The following is a 20,028-nucleotide window of genomic DNA, read 5'->3' on the forward strand; positions in this document are numbered from 1 at the left end:
GAGGGCGCATACTTTGAATAAAATATTTGTTATCATTCTCTTGAAATAAATGTGTTTTTTCTTGAAAAAATACCGGTTTCATATGTATACACCTGGTATATGTTTTCTAACGCACGCACGAAATGTTCGATTTTCTACGCACGTATTGCGTGTGGGGAGTGACCAATTCCAAAACCGTGGTAAAAAGCAGTTAGAAAAAGACTTTTTCTAGCTGCTGCGCTTGCGCTCTTTGAGTAAGATTACTTTTTCTTGCTGTTGCGCTTGCGCATTTTGAGTCACAATTACTTTCCAGGACTTTCGAAATCATAAGCTCACTTCATTATGATTTGACGCTTGAGAGATTGATTGTGAGTAGTGAATAGTTATTGGACATACTCGAAGTCATAAGTTACCATAAATTACTGATAAATTACCATAAATTGCTGATAAATTACGGAAAATTTACGAAAATTTTGGAAACTTCGTGTACACTAAATTTTTATAAATTTTCGGTAATTTTATTGGTTTTTATTGTTTCTCAAATCGAAAATTTTCCGCATTTGTTAGAAAAAATATCGTGTGCTACAGGAGCTAAAAGTAGGCAGTTGAAACTTTTGTGAAGTTTACAGTACTTACCATCGTCTCATCTTCGGGTCGTTTTCGGCTCGTCTTCGGCTCGTTTGCAGCTCTTCTTCGACTCGCCTCCCACTCGCCTACAACTCCCCTTCGACTCGTCTCTGGTTCGTACAGCTAACTTCACACTCGTGTGGAACTGCCGACTTTCCGCACTTGTAGCACAATATACTATTCTCATTTTACTTTTCTCTTATTTTAGATAATATTTAATGGAAATAAATAATTTTTTTATTAATATAAATTATAAATTCTTTAATTTTAAAATTGTGAACCTCCCGGGTGGAAATTTAAGTCGGGGGCTGGCTATTCTACGGCCGGAGAGCCCGGCCTTAAGCCGGGAGCTGGCCGGGCACCCCGACTTTAAGTCGGGCTGTGGCCGGGGTTTCTGGTCGCATCGTCACGGTCATGATCAATTGGTGCTTTACTAGATTTAAATGATTCGGGTTTCAATTGTATGAAGAGCATCAGTCACTGAATCAGGGAATCAATTTCATTCTTTTTTACTGCAGAATTGAAGATATTAATATATGAAATTCCACACGCCCAGCACACAGACAAAATTAGCTATTTTCACGTAGTCGTTCAGAGACAAAAAAGGCATTTAAAAAATAAATATTGAATGATTGCGAGTATTTTGACTAAAAATATTAATAGTCCTGTTTAGAGTAAATACATATATTACATTCTTAAACATTATATTATAAATAAAATTTTTAACGCTACGGGGTATCGAACCTACATATCTAAACCTAAATCTAACGCCTAGAAGTCGGAAGTGCTAACCACTGCGCTAAACCCAAATTACCTATGCCCTTCGACACACGTCCTAAAATGTGTCTTTGGATACCCCTAACAACATATCCAAAAATGAAAAAAATCCCAGTCAAGGAAAACTTTTGGGGATGGAAAAACCGTCACCCTTAACGAAAAAAAAAATCGTTAAAATTCCCCAAACTACCGGGGCTCATAGACACCGGTACTAAAATGTGTCCTTGGACACCCTTAACAACATATTCAAAAATAAAGAAAATCTCAGCCAAGGAAAACTTTTGAGGGGAGAAAAACCGTCACCCTTAAAGAAAAAAATCGTTAAAATTTCCCAAATTACCGGTGACCGTAGGCACCAGTACTAAAATGTGTCTTTGGACATCCCTAACAACATACCTAAAAATGAAAAAAATTGCATTTAAGGAAAACTTTTGAGGGTGGAAAAACAGTCCCCCTTAACGAAAAAAATTCGTTAAAATTCCCCAAATTATCGGTGCTCATCGACACCGGTCCTAAAATGTGTCTTTGAACACCATTAATAACATTTCCAAAAATGAAAAAAATCGCAGTTAAGGAAAACTTTTGAGGGTAGAAACACCGTCAACCTTAACGAAAAAAAATCGTTAAAATTCCCCAAATTACCGGTGACCATCGACATAGGTCCTAAAATGTGTATTTAGATACCCCTAACAAAAGAAACCAAAATGAAAAAAAAATCGAAGTCAAGGAAATCTTTTGAGCCTGGGAAAACCGTCACCCTTGACGAAAAAAAAATCGTTAAAATTCCCCAAATTACCAGCGCCCATCGACACCGGTCATAAAATGTGTCTTTAGATACTCCTAACAACATATAGAAAAATAAAGAACATCGCAGTCAAGGAAAACTTTTGGGGGTGGAAAGACTGTCACCCTTAAAGAAAAAAAATCGTTAAAATTCCCCAATTTACCGGTGCCCATCGACACCGTTCCTAAAATGTGTATTTAGACACCCTAACAACATATCAAAAAATAAAGAAAATCGCAGCTAAGGAAAACTTTTGAGGGTGAAAAAAGAGTCATCCTTAACGAAAAAAAATCGTTAAAATTCCCCACATTACCGGTTCCCATAGACGCCCATCCTTAAATGTATCTTTAGATACCCTTAACAACATATCCAAAAATAAAGAAAATCGCAGCCAGGGAAAACTTTTGAGGGTGGAAAAACCGTCACACTTAACGAAAAAAAAATCGTTAAAATTCCCCAATTTACCGGTGCCCATAGACAGTTGTCCTAAAATGTGTCTTCGGATATCACTAACAACATATCCAAAAATAAAGAAAATCGCTGCCGAAGAAAACTTTTGAGGGTGGAAAAACTGTCACCCTTAACGAAAAAAATCTTTAAAATTCCCCAAATTACCGGTACCCATCGACACCGGTTTTTCCAGTCCCAAAAGTTTTCGTTGTCTGCGATTTTTTTCATTTTTGGATATGTTGTTATGGGTATCCAAAGACACATTTTAAGACTGGTGCCGATGGGCACCGGTAATTTGGCGAATTTTAATGATTTTTTTTACATTAAGAGTGACGGTTTTTCCATCATCCAAAAGTTTTCCTTGGGTGCGATTTACTTTATTTTTGGATATGTTGTTAGGGGTATCCAAAGACACATTTTAGGTCCAGTCTCGATGGGCACCGGTAACTTGAGGTATTTTAACGATTTTTTTTTCGTTAAGGGTGACTTTTTTTCACCCTCAAAAATTTTCCTTGGCAGCGATTTTCTTTATTTTTGGATGTGTTGTTAGGGATGTCCAAAAACACATTTAAGGACTAGTGTCGATGGGCATGGGTAATTTGGGGAATTTTAACGATTTTTTTTCGTTAAGGATGACGGTTTTTCTACCCTCAAAAGTTTTCCGTGGCTGTGATTTTCTTTTTTTTGGATATGTTGTTAGTGGTGTCCAAAGACACATTTTAGGACCGATGTCTATGGGCACCGGTAATTTGGGGAATTTTAACGATTTTTTTTGTTAAGGATGACGATTTTTCCACCCCCAAAAGTTTTCCTTGGTTGCGATTTTCTTTATTTTTGTATATGTTGTTAGGGGTCTCCAAAGACACATTTAAGGAACAGTGTCGATGCGCACCTGTAATTTGGGGAATTTTAACGATTTTTTTTCGTTAAGGGTGACGGTTTTTCGACCCCCACAAGTTTTCGTTGGTTGCGATTTACTTTATTTTTGGATATGTTGTTAGGGGTATCCAAAGGCACATTTTAGGACCGGTGTCTATGGACACAGGTAATTTGGGGAATTTTAACGATTTTTTTTTTCGTTAAGGGTGACGGTTTTTCTTCTCTCAAAAGTTTTCCTTGACTGCGATTTTTTTCATTTTTGGATATGTTGTTAGTGGTGTCCAAAGACGTATTTTAGTGCCGGTGTCGATAACCACCGGTAATTTAGGGAATTTTAACAATTTTTTTTTTCGTTAAGGGTGACAGTTTTTCCACCCTCAAAAGTTTTCCTTGGCTGCGATTTTCTTTATTTTTGGATATGTTGTTAGGGTTATCCAAATACACATTTTAGGACCGGTCTCAATGGGTACTCTTAATCAGGATGAATGTAAATGAATATTTTGCGTAAGGGTGGGTGGCAGTCCTTGGAGATAGTTTGTATAAATAAAGATGTTTGCCTAGAGTTAGTTTTAACCCCGGATACCATTTAAACTGGTTTTGCAGTGATTTGAATCATATTTAATAAAAAAATCGTCGTCGCAGAAGTAGCGCAGACTTATCGCACGATTTCAAGCCACTACAGGAATATCAATAAAAAACTTTTTAAATAAATAATTTAAACAGATTTTTAGGTATTTTATACTATTTTACAACGTTTAGGATTGTTATAAAATGTAAATTTTTTTTGAACATTTGCAATTTTTCATAAAGATGGAACTTAGAATTATTTTGTGAAAAAAACAGTTCTAATTTCAAAAAGGTGTTATCGAATTTTTGACACAAAATGCATTGTTTGTAAGTCTGAACTCATGAAACCTTAAAATTTGTGGTGTCAAATAGATATTCACCCAATATATTTCCACGCGTGGAATATCCATGCGGGTATACACATCCATTTCTTAATGAAATCAGAAAAAGTAATTAAGTTATAAACAAAGTTTAATAATTTTATTGTTGCCAATCAGCGCCCGGCCAGCTATCGTCTGAGCATTTGATCTTAAGATTTGTCCGATCAGAGCCCAGTCAGCCCCCGACTGGGGGGTTGACATCAACTTTGCCTAGCGAGTCTCCGACCAGCGCACGGCTAGGCTCTTAAAAAACAAACATAGCCTGATCGGTCCCCGACCAGAAATCTTGTTGTACCAGGGTAACCCGGGCTATTTCCACACGGGCTATCTACCAAGAACTAAGATTTTCCAATCAGAAATAAAAAAGTGAATTTTTAGTAAAATAGTAGTTAAATTTTCAATCAAAGAATTGAATTTTCAACGAAAATGACCAACTTTTTTCCAATAAAAACCAATCAAAATTAATTTTTATTGACAAAGAAGTTGAACTTTGTACAAAGTAATGGAATTTTTCAACCAAAAGGATGATTTTTCAACCAAATAGTTGCATTTTTAACCAATAAATAGCCCATTGTAACAAGAAGAAAATATATTTTTTCTACCAATACGACTCAACGAATAATGTCTTATTATATGCACCAAAAAGGTTTGAATTGCATTTTTAATTTTCTATAAAAATTGTTGAATTTTGAACAAAATAGTTCAATTTTCAAAAAAATGGATGAGTTTTGAACAAAATTGTTGAATTCGCTACCAAAGAATACAATTTTTAACTAAAACTATATTCGTCATAAGAAAGCATATGAAAAAAAGAAGATAGAAAACAAGGGAAATCAAGCAGTTTCAAATTTAAATTAAAAAATGTCAAATATATTATCCGTTAGCAGTTATGTAAAGTATCTCCTATCGAAATTTCCAGACTTTTGCCAATTTTTTTCCAAAGTCCCTGACGTCTTTCTGATAATGCTAAGTATTTGAAGTTGAAGAATAAAGTAATCGATTTCGTAATATTTAAAGATAATTTAAAATTAAAAAATGGCGTACCAAAGTTGATAGCCTTGTATGAACCAGGATTTGTGTATCGGTATTATTAGGTAAGGTAAGAGCGTTTATCTTTAATCTGGCTTTCATTCGCCTTCTCCATGTGCTTACCATTCAGTGTAAATGCACTTGCACACCATGAAAAGAGAATATATTGCCAGGGTTTAACCACGCCCGACATACCAGGTCAGGTCACTGATTCCAACTTACACAATTCCGGGTTCGGAATTATTGTTACAAACTCGAGTTTCCTTCTTAGCGAGGTTCTTGTGACCCACAAGAATAATTTTCCGCTTTTATTACACTGTAATGACTAATCCATAAGCTATACTGAACATTATTATTCAATTTTTTTTTATGAAAAACCCTATAGAAAATTTGTAAATAAAATTTAAAAAACACATGCATTAATGTACTGTTTCTCATTCCCATCTTGCGTGCAGAGTGAACCTGAAGTTACCCTTCTCAGTTCGTAAGCAATAATAGGATAATGGCTGCTACCATTTTGAACAAAGTAGTTCAACGTTTAACCAAGTACTCAAATTTCTACCAGATAGTTGAATTTTCAACCAATAAAGATGAACTCTCTATGAAAAATATATTACTTTATAATTCAATTTAAAAAATCCCAATTTGAAATTTAAAAAACTGCTGAATTCAACCCAGAAAGTCTAATTTTTAACAAAATAGTTTAATTTTCAGATAAAATAAATTTAATTTTTAGACAAAAATTTTTAACCAGAAAATGTTAAATTTCTACCAAAAGAGATAAATTTTCAAACCAAAAAGACAAATGTAATAGTTGATAATTCAATAAAAGAATTCCAATTTTTAATAAAAAACAGTTGAATTTAACTAAAAAAAGTCGAATTTTTACGAAAATATTTTAATTCTCAAATAAAATAAGTTTAATTTTTAGCCAAAGATTATTTAATCAGAAAATAAGAAATGTCTACCAAAGGAGATGCATTTTGAAGACCAAAAGAAAAATATAATAGTTGATACTCCAATAAAAAATTCAAAATTTTAAATAAAAAACGTTTGAATTTAAACCAAATGTCGAATTGACAACAAAATAGTTAAATTTTTATATAAAATCAAACTAATTATTAGCCAAAAAATTTTTAACCAGAAAATTTGACATTTATATACAAAAAAAAGTTTTCAAACCAAAGAGACAAATTTGCAACTAAAAAAAACATTTCTTTCGAAAAAGATAAAAACGGTCTACTAAATTGTGCAGTTTTAAAGCCAAAAAGGAGAATAATTATAAAACAGTTAAATTTTCTACCCGAAAATATAAATTAAGAAAAAAAATAATTTTTAATAAAATAGTTAAATTTTCAACCAGGTTATGAAACAAAAATATGTTTGGTTACAGTAGTTCTACTTTCAAACATGCGCAGTTACATTTTCAACCAAAAAATAAGACTTTTTAACAAAATAGTTAGATTGTCAATAAAACAATGTTTTTATATGAAATTTTATATTTTTCATAGTTTTAAACGCTTTAGTAAATGATTTCTGCCAATAAAGAATTTTATATAAAACTTGCATGAATACGGCCGTTTCTTATGCCTGTCGAGCGAACCTGAAGTTCCCCTTTTTAACCCATAGGCATGTAATAGCCATTATATATCAATGACGTCAACAATTATGATTTCATAGATATATAATGCTCACACAAATTGTAGCAAAGTAGTTAAATGTGTAACCAAGTACTCAGTTTTCTACCAGGTACTGAATTTGCAACCAATAAAGGTGAACTCTCAATGAGAAATTTAATAGTTGATACGTCAATCAAAAATATCAAGTTTTAAGTAAAAAACAGATATTGTCAACCGAAAAGTCAAATTTTCAACAAGTTAGTTTAATTATCAAATAAAAGCGCTTTAATTAATAGCTTAAGTATTTTTAACAAGAAAATGTTAAAATTCTATCAAAAGAGATGAATGTTTAAACCAAAAAGACAAATGTGTGACTAAGAAAGGTATTTAATTTTTGGCTGGATTCTGATATTTGTAATTGGAAAATGATCTTTTATGGTTAAACATTCATGTATTTGTTTGAAAATTCCTCTTTTTTGGTTAAAAGTTGAACTTTTAGTTAAACAAATTAATATTTTTTTGGTAGATGATTCCACTAATTTGTTGATAATTTATCTCATTTGGTAGAATTCAACTGTTTTTCATTTTAAGTTAAAATCTTTTTTGGTTAAAATATGATCTACTACATGTTTCCTTGAATATCCATCTTTTTTGGTTCAGGACTCATCATTTTACTCGAAAATTCATATTTTTTGTTAAAAATTCATCTATTTAGTTAAAAATTGAACTCCTATTTCGAAAATTTGTTAAAATTTTTTTTTATTACATTTTTGGTTGAAAATTTAACTATTAGGTTATAAAATAATTTTTAGTTCACAATTCAATTTTTCAGTTAACTCAATTTCGTCGAGTGGTGAGGGGAAAACAATGACACCAAATTCATGAGTAGAAGATCCTTTTTCCTTTATCATTATGGAACCATTATTAAAAACTAAAGCACGTACAAAGTTAGTATAAATATATTTAAATAATTTATTTGATATTGAAAAGTATCATTTTTTATTGGAAAGTGTAATTTTTTATTGGAAAATGTAATTTTTAATCAGAGAAATGTGAATTAATCGATTTTGCTAAATCGATATATCCATATTGTATATCGTTAATGATTTGAACGTAAATCTTATCATCGATTTGCGATACTTTCCTTTATTGTAACTCGCCCGCACAATTCTCACGCTCTCGCTAAACTGTATCGGTTGAAAGTGCCTACTGTTGTTGATACGAGATACCTTTGGTTGGATTTTCGCAATGAACCTCTACACTTAAATAGCACGAGTACTTTTTAAACACGGATCATTAAAGTTTAATTTTAACAGAAGTAAATTTAAATTTCTATGGGGTCATTAAAACACTGTTCGAGGGCACGGGGGTTAACAGGTTTTGTAACCATTTATGTCGTGAAGGGGGTGGGGAATTAACGCAGTATGTGATATAACACATGGAAAATATATATGTGAATACCAATATTTTGTAATGCTTGAGAAAATGAAAATTAGTCATTTTATTTTACTGTATGAAAGAATCTAAATACATACTTCACACTGTTCCCCTATTTCCTTCTTCACCAATTTTTGAAAAAATCCTCTTTTTCCTTTGTTTTCAAGGAACTCTCCTTTTCTCACTTCTTCGCTTAGAACTGTATGAATAAAAGACAATGTGAAAATCTAACTATGTTTTGTTGAAAGTTTATTCCTTTTAATTGGAAACTCTACTATTATATTTTTTTGGGTTCAGAATTTATATCTTTTCGTTAAAAATTCGTGTTTTTGTTTTTTTTTTAAATCAATTTTTTACTGAAAATTTCTTTATTCTATTTTTGGTAAAAAATGAGCTTCTTTTAGTTGAATAATCAATTATAATAAATTTTTCATTAGAAATTCATCTTTTTGGTTGAAAATTCAATTACTTAGTTGAAAGCGGTAAAAGTTTAACTACTTTTAAACAAATTAATTTTATTGAATAAAAATGTGACTAATTTGTTAAAAATTGTTTTTATATTATTTAATTGTTTTTTGTCTAATGATTTGAGAGCAAATAAATCCTTTCTTCGACCAACAACATTTATGAATTTTAAATCATAGGTTTTTCATTGTGTCTTATGAATCACATAAATTAAAATAAAATTTAACCAAAAACATTTTTTTAATAATTTTTTGATTAAAAGCTCCTTTCTTAATACTTGACGTTTTGTTACAATGCGTACCTTTTGCAAAAGATTTAAACGTGAGTTTTAGTTATTTGAATTTATCAAACATAAGATATAATAAACATAATTTTTCTAGTCAGAAATTTCAGTCAGTTAAAAATAAATGAAAATGTTATTTTATAGCCTCAAAAAATTTTAAGAAACTGCAATCAATTAAAGAATAAAATTTTTTTAAATAAGACAAGAACTTTATCGTAGGTTAGCAAGGACGAACATATATTCAAATTCTGTTTGTCCTTCCTAACTTACGATAAAGTTCCTTTAAATTATGTTTTTGAAAAATTATGTTTATTATATCTTATGTTTCATAAATTCAAACAACTAAAACTCACTTTTAAACCTTTTGCAAAAGGTGTAATGTGAGTTTTAGTTATTCGAACTGATCAAACATAAGATATAATAAACATAATTTTTCTAGTCAGAAATTTAAGTCAGTTAAAAAAAGATAAAAATGTTATTTTGGAGTCTCAAAAAATTTAAAGAAACTGCAATCAATTAAAGAATAAATTTTCTTTTAATAAGAAAGGAACTTTATCGTAGGTTAGGAAGGACGGACAGATATTGAAATTCTGTTTGTCCTTGCTAACCTACGATAAATTTCGTTTATTGTTTTTACTAAATGTAGTCTTTAATTGGTTGAAGTCATTTTAAAGTTGAGTCCTCTACCAACACCGATAATCATATTGTGGATAAAATACATTCCTGAGGAGGTATTTAGGAATAACAGATTTTTTTCACTGATTGTCTTCACTAATATTCGCTCTATCTCGGTAACCAATGAATATCTTTAAAGTTATAAGGCTCATTTTAAAAGTAATTAAATGTTCTACAAATCAGATGTGAAGTAATTTAGTGTGATCTACAAATCATATAAGAACAACTTATGTGATTAAATATATTGCTGAGAAGATATTCTCAAAAAACTGATTACTGGTATTTTCGTCTGAACAAAAATATGGTTTTCTCGCTAACAGGATATGTTCAGATTTTGTCTTAACGATTTTTGAGTACTTCTAAGTAACACAAGAAGTATGACAGATTCACTTTTCTTAGGTGCTTCAAGCAGAATTTTTTTTTTCTTCCCGACCATCCTGACGAGTTTCCTTAAATGATGAAACTTCAACCAAACAAGTGAATTTTTAATAAAGTAGTTTAACTTTAACAAGTAGTAGTTAAATTCTCATCAAAAAATATAAATAGGTTCTTAAAGAAAAATATAATAGTTGATAATAGATTCAAAAAATTATTACAATTCTAAATAAAAAAAGTTGAGTTACTCCAAAAACATGAATTTTCAACCAAATAATTGAATGATCAGCCAAAAAAGATTTTAATTTTAATCCCATCGTTTGTACTTTTAGCAAAGAAAAAGAAATTAAAGGAAAAAATCATTTCTAATAAAAAATAAAAAATTGGAATAAATATTTTTTTAAATTTCTTTGCTTAGTTGCTTTAAGATTATTAAATATAATTTTCCTAGGTTTCTAGAGAGAATTAAAAGTCTTGAAGATTTTAGATATATCGAAATAACGTAAGAAAATATTCTTATGGTTTTCAAACCTGTGACAAAATTTTTTAAAATCCACCATTTTGTTTTTCCAAATATTAAAAAAATCTAAATTTTGTTTTAAGCTTATTGAAATTTTTCAAAATCTTCTAAATATATTTTTGAATGATTCGAATTTTTCCTAAAATGTGGAAAAAAATGCTTTAAAATATTTTTTGTTCGAAATCTTCGAAATCGACATTTTGTTTAAAATAAAATTATTTTTGTATCGGGATGACGAAACATAATCCATATGAATTTGTATCCCCAATATTAAACTAAATTCACACTCCCCCCACTTTTGCAAAAGTGAATTTTTTTGGGAGTTCAGGGTAAATTAAACATAATTCTTGAGTTCATGATCATTTTTAAAAATAGTTTCATCTAATACTACCAAAAACCGTTTTTTTAAAAAAGTAGCTAGCACCCAACTTTTTAAAAATTTAACTTTATCTTAAATGTATCCAAAAACAACACTTAAAAAAATGGAAAATGTTGAAAAATTTCTCACTTGAATAATCAAAAAGTTCTGTTTACAGTTCTAGACCCATCAAAAGAAGTTCTGCAAAAAAGTCCCATCACACTTTTCGATCAAGTAAAAATTCGAAGAAATACGGTACTTTTAAAAAAACCCAATATTTTGAAATTCTAAAATTTTGAGAGTTCTAAGAGCTCTGATAAGAGTTCTGGGCTTGTTCATGAAACCTCTACAAAAAAGTGGTATAAAACTTTTAGATCACGTCAAAATTTGAGGAAATACGGCGATTTTAGGAAAAGTCAAAATTTTTAAATTCCAAAATGTTGAGAGTTCTAAGAATTCTGATTGAAGTTCTGGACTTATTAATGACAGCTCTACAAAAAAGTGTTATAACACTTTTATCTTAAGTCGCAATTCGAAGAATTAACCTTAAAAAGCATACAAATTTTTAAAATATTTAAAAAATACTCCAAATTTTATTTCAAAATCTTCAAAAATCTACATTTTGTTAATAATTTTTCGGTATCGGTAAGTTTTTGTTTGTCGGTACCGACAATTTTTTTTATTATATTAAAAAAAAAAAAATATTAAAAAATAATTAAAACTAAAATTTTTTCTCATATCAGTAATGTTCAGAAGCATTTAGAAATAATTTTTATCATCAAATGGAATTCCTCGTTTGGAAATTGCGACCTAAAAACTTTCAGAAAGTTTAAAAGAACAAACTGAAAGCCGAATTATTACGCTCTAAGTATCTTTTCGTTAAAAGAACAATTTTATACTTTTTTAAATTGTACTTCTTTCTGTTCTAGGCGGCCGAAGGTTTTGTTTTCGTCGTGGGTTGCGACCGAGGAAGAATTCTTTATGTATCCAAATCAGTTTTACAGACTCTCAATTATTCGCAGGTAAAAAAGTTTTAGATTTATGACACGTAGCAATTTTGGTATAAAATTATCAGGAATATTAATAGAGTTTTTTTAATTATACAACCTATAACAAAGTATTTATGATTATGACTTTTATTTCATTGTTCAACCAATATTGCCAAGAGGATTTTTGTATATCAGATTTAATTTAATCATTTGAAAAATCAGGATGTCTACCCAAATCCTAGAAAAAAATTCCCTGGAAATGTCAGGTTTTTCCCAAGGTATCTCAAGATTTTTCTAGGTATATTTTTTTATTGCATGAAGCATATGTGAAATAAAAAAAACAACTTTTTTTTCATTTGTTAAGGTAACTTTATTAAAAGTTCAGTCATTTCTTAATGGTACAAGTTTCTGACAATTTAATTAATATTTTTAATTTAAAAAACTTTGAAAAATTAGATTACAAGATATTCCTAAATATGTCATCACCAACGAATAATTAAATAAATAATACTAAAAAATAATTAATCTTTTCTGGAATTTGTTCATGAAGTTCATGAATTTTAATAATAATTTGAATACATTTTTATATTTCATCTTCATATATGTATTTAAATTTTCAAATAAAAAAAATTGATTTTTATTACAAATTAAATTTTCTAGCAAAAATGGTGAATTTTCAACTAAAATTATGAATCAGCAACCGAAATAGTTGAATTTTAAACCAGAAATATGAATTTGGAACTAAGATGAATCTTTCATCAGAATATTTTACTTTTCAACTGAAATTGAATTTTTAACTAAAATGATCAAGTAATCAACTGAAATAGTTAAATTATAAGTTCACACAATTAATGTTGAACCGAAATTAGAAATAATTTTCCAAAAATAGTAAAATTTTCAAGTATAGAGATGAGTTTTTAAATAAAATAATGAATCTTAATACAAGAAAGTAAATTTTTAACAAAAGAGTATAACTTTTAACCAAGCAGTTAAGGGGGTCTCCTGGTGTAGATTGAAAAAAAATGGATTTTAGTCAATCCTATTTTGTCACAAAACTCTCTGTAAACATTTCCACAAAGTTTGAGCCCTGAATTCCAAGTATTTCAGAAGATATTACTAGAAATGCATAGACGTGCTGCTTGAATGCTCGTCGCGTTCCAAAACTTATAACGTGTTTTCTCAAAATCGTTTTTTTATACTTGTGTACACGAATACGTGAAAACTATCTGCCCTCGACTTGATGCAAATTTCATTTTGTAGAGTTTTGAAACTCGTTCCACATGAACCAAATTTTTATGAAACTTTAATTGATTTTCATAATTAAGTCAAACAAAACTATTAAAATTTTGAGTTAAAATTTCATTTTTTGGTTAAAAACGTTAACAAATAATTTTATTTGTGGTTTCCACTAAGTAATTGACTGGGCCATTTTCTAACTTTTTCAAGTTTTTTTCAAAATATTTTTAGAAAGTTACCTCAAATATACCATTCAAATAAACTGTTATGCTACTTCCTTTCCGTAAAAAAAAAATATCCCGAAAAATCACCTTTTTTCGAGCTTCACATCAGGAGACCCGCTTAAATTTACAACCAGAAAGATGAATTTTCAACTAAATGATCAATCTTTCACTGAAATGGTTGAATTTTTATCCAGTGAGATGAATTTGCAAGCAGAAAGATGAACCTTTTACCAAAAAATATAAATCTTCAGCAAAAAACGTGAATTTTCAACTAAAAAAGATAAATTTTCAACCAAAAAGTAAATTGTTACATTTAGTAAATAGTTAATATTAGTCATAATTATTTAAATTTTTAAGAAAATAAAGGACGAATGATCAATAAAATATATAAATTTACAACTGCAGGGTAATTAAGTTTTCAGTTAAATTTTTTTTTTAATACAGAATTTTGAACAAAATAGTTTTTTCAACCAAAGAGATGAATTTTTAATAAAAATTATGAATTTTTAAACAAAGAAATGAATTTTTAATCAAAGAGTTTAACTTTCAACCAAGTAGTGTTATTTTGAACTAAAAAAAGATGAATTTTCTCAAAGAAAAATTCAGTAGTTGATATTTAAACCAAAAAAGGTTTTTATTTATATTAAAAAACAGTTGAATTCAACCCTAAAATACGAATTTTTAACAAGTGCTTAAGTTTCAACGTAGAAGGACTTTTAGACCAAGAGAGAGAGAAAAAATGTAAACAAAATATTGTAATTTTTAAGCAAAAAGATGAATTTTCAAGCCAGAAGGTAAATTTTTTATCAGAAAGGACGAATTTTTCAAAAAATATCTATATTTTTTTTAACTGCGAGATAAGTAGATTTTTAATTTAAAAAAAACCTTGAACAAAAAACAACAAACAGAATTTTCAATAAAATAGGTACATTTTTAAGCAAAGAAATGAATTTTCAACTACATAAAATAATAACTCTTCAGACAAAAAAAAGAATTGTTAACAAAATAGCTTTACTTTCAAAAACTCAGTTTAATTTGCAAAGAAAAAAAATTTAACAAAAAAGACAACTTTTGAATAATTTTTGACTTTTCAACTAGGAAAGATTTGTCATTCAAGAAAGATAAAAAATTTCAACAAAACTCTTGTATTTTCTAACAAAAAGAGAAATTTTCAATTAATAACAATTTTCAATTTTCAAATTAAAAAAAGAATTATTTATGACCAAAATAGATTTACTTTCAACCAGTTAGATACAGTGAAACCCTTCAATAGCCCTCCCTTCCATAGCCCTTCCGAGAATTGACGCCACACCCGCAGGTAAGTGTAAAGCCGTATTCAGACGAGCGATTCCCGTTTCCGATTAAGGTCACGATTGCAAACCATCGACCAATCACCGCGGATCGTGCTGCATGCTAATTGGTCGGCGGTTCCAATCGTAACCGTAATCGGAACCGGGAACCGCTCCTCTGAATACGCCTTTACAGGAGCCGCGCGGGGTGGGTAGGGTTTGCGGTTGTCACTCAGTCGAGCACTCAGGCCTGAACAAACAAAAGCGGAGCTGGCTATAATGAGTTACTTCCCACCTACCGTCAGCCCCAAAATTGGCACTTTAACAGAGTTTCACTTTAGTTGAATTTTCAACAAAACAGAACCAAAAAAAAAAGAATTCTTAACGTAAAATGTAATAGTCGATGTTTTAGTCAAGAGAAAAAAATTCAACCAAACTCTTAGATTTTCAAGCTAAAAGAGGAATTTTCAACCAAGAAGAGTAACTTTCTATCAAAAAGGACGAATTTTCAACTAAAAAAGATGAATTTTCAACCAACCAAGAAGATTAACTTTCTATCAAAAAGGACGAATTTTCAACTAAAAAAGATGAATTTTCATCCAAAAATAGAATACAGTGAATCTCTTCTATAGCGCCGATTTTGGGGCTGGCGGTGGGTGGGAATCAGCCCCCTGCCTCGATCGTGTATGTGTATTTAGTAGTAATTTTCTTACGATACGGAGGGGAAGTCTCGGTCAAACTAATCCAACAGATGGCGCCACAAAAAGTAGGTCTTTTTCATTGAATTGCATTAAGAAAGACTACAACTTAAGTTGCAATGTAAAGAATCTTTGTTCAATAATTTATTCGTTGCTTAATCTTGAAAGCTTTTTTCTCGCTGCATTCAGCTCCTAATAATATTATTGAAAAATTTTAATTTAAAAGAGATTTTGAAGTAAATAGTTAATTATATTATTGCAAATCTCATTTCTGTAATAAACAGACTATAAAATATTAAAATCTATAAACAAACGTACTGTACTCATGACGCACAGTTGGAGGAAATGCACTTTTTTAATTCAAAAATGTCCAGAGCCTTCAATTTTCTTGCGATTTTGAATTTTTCTGTTTTAAATTAAAGATCATTAAATTCGATAGATGTTGACTCTCCGAACTTTTGTCTCATCTATTTTTTTACATTTTCATCATTTATGATTGAGAAAGTATTAGAATTGTCGGAAATTTGAACATCACACTTTTTCAACCGATCTCCACGTTTCGAGACCCCCTGAATCCGAAAATCAGGTTTTCATGATGGCGTCTGTCTGTCTGTCTGTCCGTCCATCCGTTAACACGATAACTCTTGAAAAAAAGAACGAATCAAATCTATCTTTGCACACTTTTTGTAGGTCCTAAAAGAAAGGACGAGTTCGTTAACCAGCCATTTTTGATAAAAATTCAAAAAGTGAGAGAATTTTGAAAATTTTTGAGACCACTTTTTCTGAATTTGAAAATTCTATGTACGGATATTTATAGTATTGAAAATAACAAACAATTTATCCTTATGACTTATTTCGATAAAAAGAAAATTCTCAAAGTTATAGCGTTTTCAACATTTTTTTAATCAACCGAAAGTCAAAATTTGAAGTCGAAAAACGCACGATATGAAAAAAAGTCAAGAGAAGAAAAACATTTCTTTTTGAAATCCCTACAAGATTATCATAATTAATTTTTGGATTTTCTTCAAAAATCGAAAATTCAAATTTTGATTGTACAAAAAATAATGGAAAATAAAAAATTCCATTTTGTGGACAAACTATGTAGGATACAAAAAAAGATGAATTAACAAAAAATAGTTATCCCAAAAAAGATCTTCAATTCCGTTAAGAATCACTTCTTGATAGGACGCGTACTTTTTGTTTTATTCGTAAAAAAAGTAAAATAAAAAAAATGTGTGGAAAAACGACGAAAGTTACGAGCAAAAAAATCCAACAAAACCTGTTTACAAATGTCTGTCGGAAATCGAGCGCGCAGCGCGAGTGTCACGATGAGAATGTGTGCCTCAATGCCTACAGAGCTTTGAGAAACTTAATCTTTAATTATAATTAATCAAGTAGACAATTCACTTTGGATTTTCAAGCATTCCAAATGCAAAGAATAAATATCCGAGCGCGAAGCGCGAGGTGTAATTATGTTCGAGCGCGAAGCACGAGGTAACTTATTATCGAGCGCGAAGCGCGAGATTCAACCGTCGCGCGCCCCAGGCGCGTTCAAACTTGCGAGCCGCGCGCGTAGCGCTCGACGAGAATGTACCCGCGAAGCGGGCAGATTTTTATTAATAATTTTTCCAGTTAAAGTATGAACAAAGTCTTATTATCGGTGAAATTTTTTTTTAGCTAAACGTGCTTCCCATTAATGTAGGAATGACATTTAATAACAAAAATAATTTAAACGTTTATAATAACCACTGTGACAAACAATTTTTGTGGAAAAATATTAGAATTTGAGATTTTTCAAATTATAATTTCCTTCAATGACCAGAACGACTTCAGGTATTCCTTAAAATAATAAATATTTAATAATATTTGATAAAATATAACAACTTGAATTTTTGTAAACAAATTTTAAATGTTGGCCCTTTCGCATAGAAAATATTTTTTGCACTGAAAATGTTTTAACAGAGAGAAATAGAGAGTCACAATGCATTAGAAATATCAGCTGATAGAAACATGGCGCCCCCTACTCGCCCGTATACCCGTGATGGCCATTTGATTAATATATGTATCGGTTTTAAATCCACGAGCATGGACATAGGAAACAAGGGGATAGGCATGCCATTGCGGGGGTGATACAATGAGGGGGGAGGACCGACACCTTTTGATGTCCCGCAACAAACATGGCAGCGCCCACATGCATATATTTTCATGCACAGTTTGTCGGCAAAAATGCTCGTGCACATCATCAAATGGCACATCGTAAGATGGCGGCTCTCTCCACATAACCTGATATCGGCTTTGACTAAGGCAGATTTAGAATTGAGATTGTTGGTATTTTACGCCCAGTTAAACTATTCGATCGCGAAGCAACCAATTTTTGGCAGATACAATGTGACAGATAAATGAGTCAATTTTGTGTGTTTTTAACTATTCAGTGTTTCACCTTAGAATCCGTTTGTAGATTTTGTATATTTGTGCCATAATTATTACTCATAGCTGGTTAAATTTAATGCCAGATTAAGCAAATCTGCAAATACCTCCAGAAATTGTAGGTTATGTTTCTATGTTTACCTTTCAGCTCCACTCTCCTCATCATTGTTTTCAGGTTCTTTTTTTCAGAATTATTACACCAGGTGCGATCGAAAAATCGTTGGATTATCAACATCAAACCCTTAATATTTGACTTAAAAAAAAGAAAGTTAACCACATGTTTTAAGTGACAAAAAATTTAAGAAATATACAACTTCAAGTCGGGTGGTCACTGACTGGGAAGACCGGGAATTATAGCCCAGATTTTTGAACACCTAGAAGTACCCTAGAGTTTAGAGGAAAACCGGGAATGTTCCAGATTAATTTTTTACTTGAATTTTAATCTGAAAATTTTTATATTAAATTCCGCGATTAGAATTACTTTCTTTCGTTTAAAAATTCAACTATTTTCTTGAACATTATTCCATTTTCGACAGAAGATTTCATCTTTGGAATGAAAAACTCGATTTTTAATTTGAAAATTTTTACTTTAAATTCCACGATGAGAATCAATCTCTTTCGTTAAAAAATTCAACTATTTTGTTAAACATTAATGAACGAGGAATTTATTAGTAAAAATTTTCAAATTAAAAATCGAGTTTTTAATTTAACCGATGAAAGATTCTGTCAAAATTGGAATAATTTTCAACAAAATAGTTGAATTTTTAAACGAAAGACATTAATTCTGAACGCGGAATTTAATAGTAAAACTTTCCAAATTAAAAATCGAGTTCTTAATTTAACCAATGAAAGTTTCTGTCGAAATTGGAATAATTTTCAACAAAATAGTTGAATTTTTAAACGAAAGAGATTAATTCTGAACAAGGAATTTATTAGTAAAAATTTTTTAATTAAAAATCGAGTTTTTAATTTTACCAATGAAAGTTTCTGTCGAAATTGGAATAATTTTCAAAAAAATAGTTGAATTTTTAAACGAAAGAGATTAATTCTGAACGCGGAATTCAATAGTAAAAATTTTCAAATTAGAAATCGAGTTTTTAATTTAACCGATGAAAGTTTTTGTCGAAATTGGAATAATGTTCAACAAAATAGTTGAATTTTTAAACGGAAAAAATGAATTCTGAACGCGGAATGTCGTAGTAAAAATTTTCAAATTGAAAATCGAGTTTTTCATTCCAAGTTCAACAAAATATTTGAATTTTTAAACGAAAGAGATTAATTCTGAACGCGGAATTCAATAGTAAAAATTTTCAAATTAAAAATCGAGTTTTTAATTTAACCGATGAAAGTTTCTGTCGAAATTGGAATAATTTTCAAAAAAATAGTTGAATTTTTAAACGAAAGAGATTAATTCTGAACAAGGAATTTATTAGTAAAAATTTTTTAATTAAAAATCGAGTTTTTAATTTTACCGATGAAAGTTTCTGTCGAAATTGGACGATTTTGCAACAAAATATTTGAATTTTTAAACGAAAGAGATTAATTCTGAACGCGGAATTCAATAGTAAAAATTTTCAAATTAAAAATCGAGTTTTTAATTTAACCGATGAAAGTTTTTGTCGTAATTGGAATAATGTTCAACAAAATAGTTGAATTTTTAAACGCAAAAAATGAATTCTGAACGCGGAATGTCGTAGTAAAAATTTTCAAATTGAAAATCGAGTTTTTCATTCCGAAGATTAAATCTTCTGTCGAAAATGGAATAATGTTCAACAAAATAGTTGTATGTATGTATGTATGTATGTATGTGTTTAATCTCTCCCTTTTACGGGTTTGAGGGCCACCGCTCCCTGTACATCTATTTACAATTCCATCCTTAGTCTAACTTAACTACTACTTATATTCTACTCTTTCGCATTACGCAGGATAAGCAATAGTAACAGTAGTGATATTAATTCCTA

The 20,028-nt window shown here is 30.0% G+C and overlaps 1 protein-coding gene across 4 annotated transcripts in view; it reads left to right on the top strand.

Moving 5' to 3' along the window:
• The window catches only part of LOC117176211 (aryl hydrocarbon receptor nuclear translocator-like protein 1), a 142,262-nt gene that overhangs the window by 79,071 nt on the left and 43,163 nt on the right, over nt 1-20,028 (top strand). For all 4 annotated transcript variants that reach the window (XM_033366338.1, XM_033366342.1, XM_033366340.1 and 1 more), the window contains one exon: nt 12,134-12,226. In XM_033366338.1, the coding sequence (XP_033222229.1) occupies nt 12,134-12,226 (93 nt within the window). The remainder of the gene's footprint in view (nt 1-12,133; nt 12,227-20,028) is intronic.

The sequence above is a fragment of the Belonocnema kinseyi genome, chromosome 7 (genome assembly GCF_010883055.1).
Source record: "Belonocnema kinseyi isolate 2016_QV_RU_SX_M_011 chromosome 7, B_treatae_v1, whole genome shotgun sequence".
Lineage (NCBI taxonomy): Eukaryota > Metazoa > Arthropoda > Insecta > Hymenoptera > Cynipidae > Belonocnema > Belonocnema kinseyi.